Genomic DNA, 4,441 nt, shown 5'->3' on the forward strand with positions numbered 1-4,441 from the left:
GTCTATTCACTGATAACACACAAGGAATCCTGCAAAAGTCTGATCAGTCCCCTTCAATACAAGACACGTCAAAGAGCCCAATAGTTGAAGACAAAGGGAACTTTAATTCATTGAATTGTGTTGTGGCAGATGTGCGTTATAATTACCATGTTCCTTGTGTAGTCGTTGGTGTCATGGTGATGATGCGGTCTTACTTACATGATTTTGTTTGTTCATCTGTGAACATTGGAAAGATCACTAACGAATCACATGAACATTATTTTGGCTTTATTCAACCATGGATGCTCAAATTTCAAATGTCAAATTCAACATGCAATATTGTTCCTAAGCTCAATCAAAGTGAAGTGTCAGATTCTTGGGAATGTCCTATTTCTGTTAGCAAGAATTTAATTGAGGATTTGAAAGAAATTTCTAATTGTCACCGCAGCACCTTAAGATCTGCTTCAAAGCTTAATCAAAATGGAATAACATCTTTGTCAAGAAGGCATTCTTCCGCTCTTGATGAAAGCCAACAAGTTGATGATCCGACCGAGACTATCGATTCGGAGAAAGATTCTGATCTAAAAGAATCTCCTTCAACTCCACTATTAATAATGGTTTTTGAGTATCTCTTGAACAAATTCCAATATTGGAATCTTGGTTCCACTCTTTCAAATGGTTTGCTAATTTTTGGGAGAAATCTTCAAAATGGGGCATCACCGTGTTTGATTGTTGTGATTGCTCCACTTTTTAATGTCAATTGCTACTTACACTGTAACTTGTGGTATTCATACAAATGGTTTTCTTGTGCTAATTACAACCTTATGGAAAAGTATTTCACAGTGAACTGGAGCACTTATTGGATTCTTGAATTTGATGGGAGAGTGAAGGGTAATGATGTGGCCTTTGAACTTGCTAAGCTCTTATGGCTCATCCAAGATGATTTTCTGCTAGGGAAATTAGTGCAAGAAATGGTGAATTCAATTAATGAAATTAATATTCTTTTTCTTGGTGCAATTTGGTTGTCATCCACTACGACAACTTGTGTTGGCTTACTTTTTAATCAGCAACTTAAGCCATATATGGCAATGGTGTGGCAATGGTGGGACGGTGAGTATAACAAATATTGGCTTTATGGTGCAACACGTGGAAAGGCATTGGTTGGAATCTTTCAATTGAGTGGTCAAATTATGTTGGTTGACCATCTGGCTTTCATTCCTAAAAGACATTTCATCCTTCATTTCAATAGTTGTGTGTTGATATCTTGGCTACTAGTATTACAAAGCATTTCAAATATACAGTGTGTTTATTTTACTTTTAGAGACAACATTGACACATATCCTTGGAAAGAAATGCTTTTAGTTGTTCAAGTTATAAAGATTAAACTGTCTCAGTTTAAGAGGTGGGATCCTGGAAGAAGAAGAAAAAAATTGTGACATTATTGTTACAACCTTGAGGACAAGGTTGATTTTAAAGGGGTGAGTAATGATAGAGAGTGGAATTTAGTATTTAAGTTATTAAGAATTTATATAAGTAGTAGTTTTATTTGTGTTGTTATTTATTTGGGCCTTTATTAATATTTGGGCCTTTTAGTTTGTTATCCACTAGTAACATTATATATTGTAGTCTCATTGAGACATTAGAATATCAATCAAAGAAATCAAAGTTATCTTTTATTTTTAATTTCCTTTACTTTTAGTGTTCTTCCCCTTTTAGTTAGAAAACCCTAATTTTATAGTCTTGATAGGAATCTTCCTATCAGTTTTACACCCAAGGTTTCATATTTTGGATTGGCTAGAACAGCAATGGAAGAGGGAAACAAGCATATCTCCACACATGTCATGGGAGAAGTTGCAGCAATCGCATCCATGTGTGTGCAACCAAAAGTATCTCAACGATCTTTCATGAGAGAAGTTATTCAAGCCTTGCAGCTTGTAAGCAGTGAGTTTGAGGAAACAAACTATATAAAATCAAGTAACTTTCACGAAGACGATCTTGCAATAACTAAATTGGAAGGGAGGTTTTTTGAGATTTCAGATGAGAGAGTGGAGTTTTCGGAGTGTCAAAAATCACTTTATGGCTATCAATCTGGTGAAGAAAATGTAAAATTATCAGCTTCAGAGCTACTTGGTACTTCAGGCCGGGAATTTGAGTCATTCAATAAGAAATTAACTTTGGGGCCTATTGCCACCGAGAAGAAAAGACATTTCTGGAAAAATTTGAGAGGTTTGTTGAAAGGTAGCACAAGTGATCATGGATTTTCAAATAAACTATGGTCTGGATCCCATTAAGCTTTCACCACTTCTTAAAACAAACCATGATGTTTATCTTTCTTCTTGTTATAAAAAATGAATTTTTTTTCATGGTCAACACCAATAAACTTGTGTCCTTGTATAAGCTATTTTATGTTACCATTGAAATATATAAACTTGAGGTGTTTCATGTATTTCCTCAACTCCTGAAGTAATATAGTCAGATATGAAACACTATCACATGCAGTTTATTACAGCCAAGCCATTATATAAGAGCTTTATCTTGAATTTCAGTGCACTTCAACAATATTTTTTAAGCTATAATTACAGAAAAAGTAAATCACTTAATTGTAGAGTGAATACTTAGCACTGACATGACACCGACACTGATGATTATTATTACTGGTGTCGACGTATCATTGTGATATCTTGTCTTGTGCCGTGTACATAAATTAGTACGAAGATATTATCAGGCTATACCAACTACGATTGCCTTAGCTAAGAAGTATGCAAATATATTTTTTCTCAGGTTTTGTAATTTTTCTGGCTCTGCCACTGAGAACAACCACAGAAACTTCATAGCTAATCATAAATGTCCTTGTGATTAGTTACAAGTTGCTGTGTGTTAAAACAGCATAAAACCTTATAATTATCATTATACATGAAGATTTATTTATAAGCATAGTATTATTTGTGTTGTAATTTTATTAAATACAAAAAGCAGAGTCATCTTCTCTATATCTAAGATTAAACAACAAGAGAAATGAAAAATATAAAATAAGAGACACAGAGTAGCACAACGACAGAAAAGTGAGTATTATTATTCTTATTATTAACAAGAGATGAAATACAAGGCGTAAGGGAGATAGTGATGATGATGATGATGGTGGTGGTGGTGGTGAGGTGTTGATTCTTTTTCAATCAGCCACCGGAGGTGAAGAAAGTCATCAACCGAACAAGGCAGCTTGAGAGGACCATCAGTGCTGTAGCCGTAACTCTCGTAAGCCATGTCAAGAAGATTGTTGAAAAGAGGATGATAAAGATATGAAATAGGGATTAGAAATCTTTGAGAATCAGTGACAGTAGCATCACCTTGTTCCTCAGAACCAACTTGAACTGCTACACATCCCTTCTTCACCTTCATCTTATGAGATAGATAGCTCTACTTGTTCACTGAACTGGGAAAAGAAACTTGGTAAGGTGGAGGCCGGTATAGTTTCCTTTTTAAAGAGAAAATAGTGATGTGTGTGTATAATGTTTGTACTACGTGTTACGGAATCGATTGTATGGTGGGGCCTGCAGGCTATTTAGTGGCGAGTGACCACTGCCGTCCCATTCCGGAATTTAAGAGATTTTTTTATAAATAATTAGATAGTAACTTTCAATTTTTTTTTTTTTTTTTGATACTTAGGAGGGCCAAGGCCCAAGAAACAAGGAAAAACTACAAGGAAATATCCCTAGCAACACAATCAGGATCTTGATCCTTCTTCAAGTAATTATGCATCCAAATAGGCGCCGTTTGATAGATCTTACTCACACCAATCATCCTTTTACCCTCCAGCGCAAGAGTATTAGCACAGTTATTCGCCTCTCTGAATATGTGTTGAATCGTTACTTTATCAAATAGCTGTATCTTCTCCAAAATAATCCTCACTAAATTTCCCACCATTCTATTCCTACAGCTTCCCTTAAGAATGCAACTTGCAGCTTGTCTTGAGTCAGTTTCAACTTCAAGACTACGATGTCCAAGATCGAAAACCATAACTAAGCCATGATAAATACCCCATAACTCAGCCATCAAAGTGCTACAATTACCAATGCTTTTGGCGAAACCTCCTAACCAGAACCCACCAGCATCACGAAGAACCCCTCCACAACCCGCAACACCATTACTATCACGAGCACCATCCACATTCAACTTTACCATAGGAGGCAAGGGGGCACGTGTAACACCCCAATTCTACCCAAAGCATTTAGGCAAGAAAATATCAGAGTATTAAAATTTCATACAACACAATTAGGATGTTACACTAAGTAACCAAACAAACACCTAGAAAATAAACGGACATCAACGATGCCAAAAGCATACACACCTGCCAATAAAATGATACATAACACACGGAAGATATGAACATATATATATACATATATCTCTCACTCTCAAAGAGGAGTTTTCCAAAATAAAGTGTTTACAATACACATCAACACAT

The 4,441-nt window shown here is 35.6% G+C and overlaps 1 protein-coding gene across 1 annotated transcript; it reads right to left on the minus strand.

The window, feature by feature from the left end:
• Positions 1-2,846: 2,846 nt before the first annotated feature.
• Positions 2,847-3,436, minus strand: LOC131607647 (auxin-responsive protein SAUR32-like). Its single transcript, XM_058879625.1, has one exon. The coding sequence runs from the start codon at positions 3,373-3,375 to the stop codon at positions 3,064-3,066; it is 312 nt and encodes a 103-aa protein (XP_058735608.1). The 5' UTR covers positions 3,376-3,436; the 3' UTR covers positions 2,847-3,063.
• Positions 3,437-4,441: the final 1,005 nt, after the last annotated feature.

This window comes from Vicia villosa, linkage group LG5 (assembly GCF_029867415.1).
Source record: "Vicia villosa cultivar HV-30 ecotype Madison, WI linkage group LG5, Vvil1.0, whole genome shotgun sequence".
Lineage (NCBI taxonomy): Eukaryota > Viridiplantae > Streptophyta > Magnoliopsida > Fabales > Fabaceae > Vicia > Vicia villosa.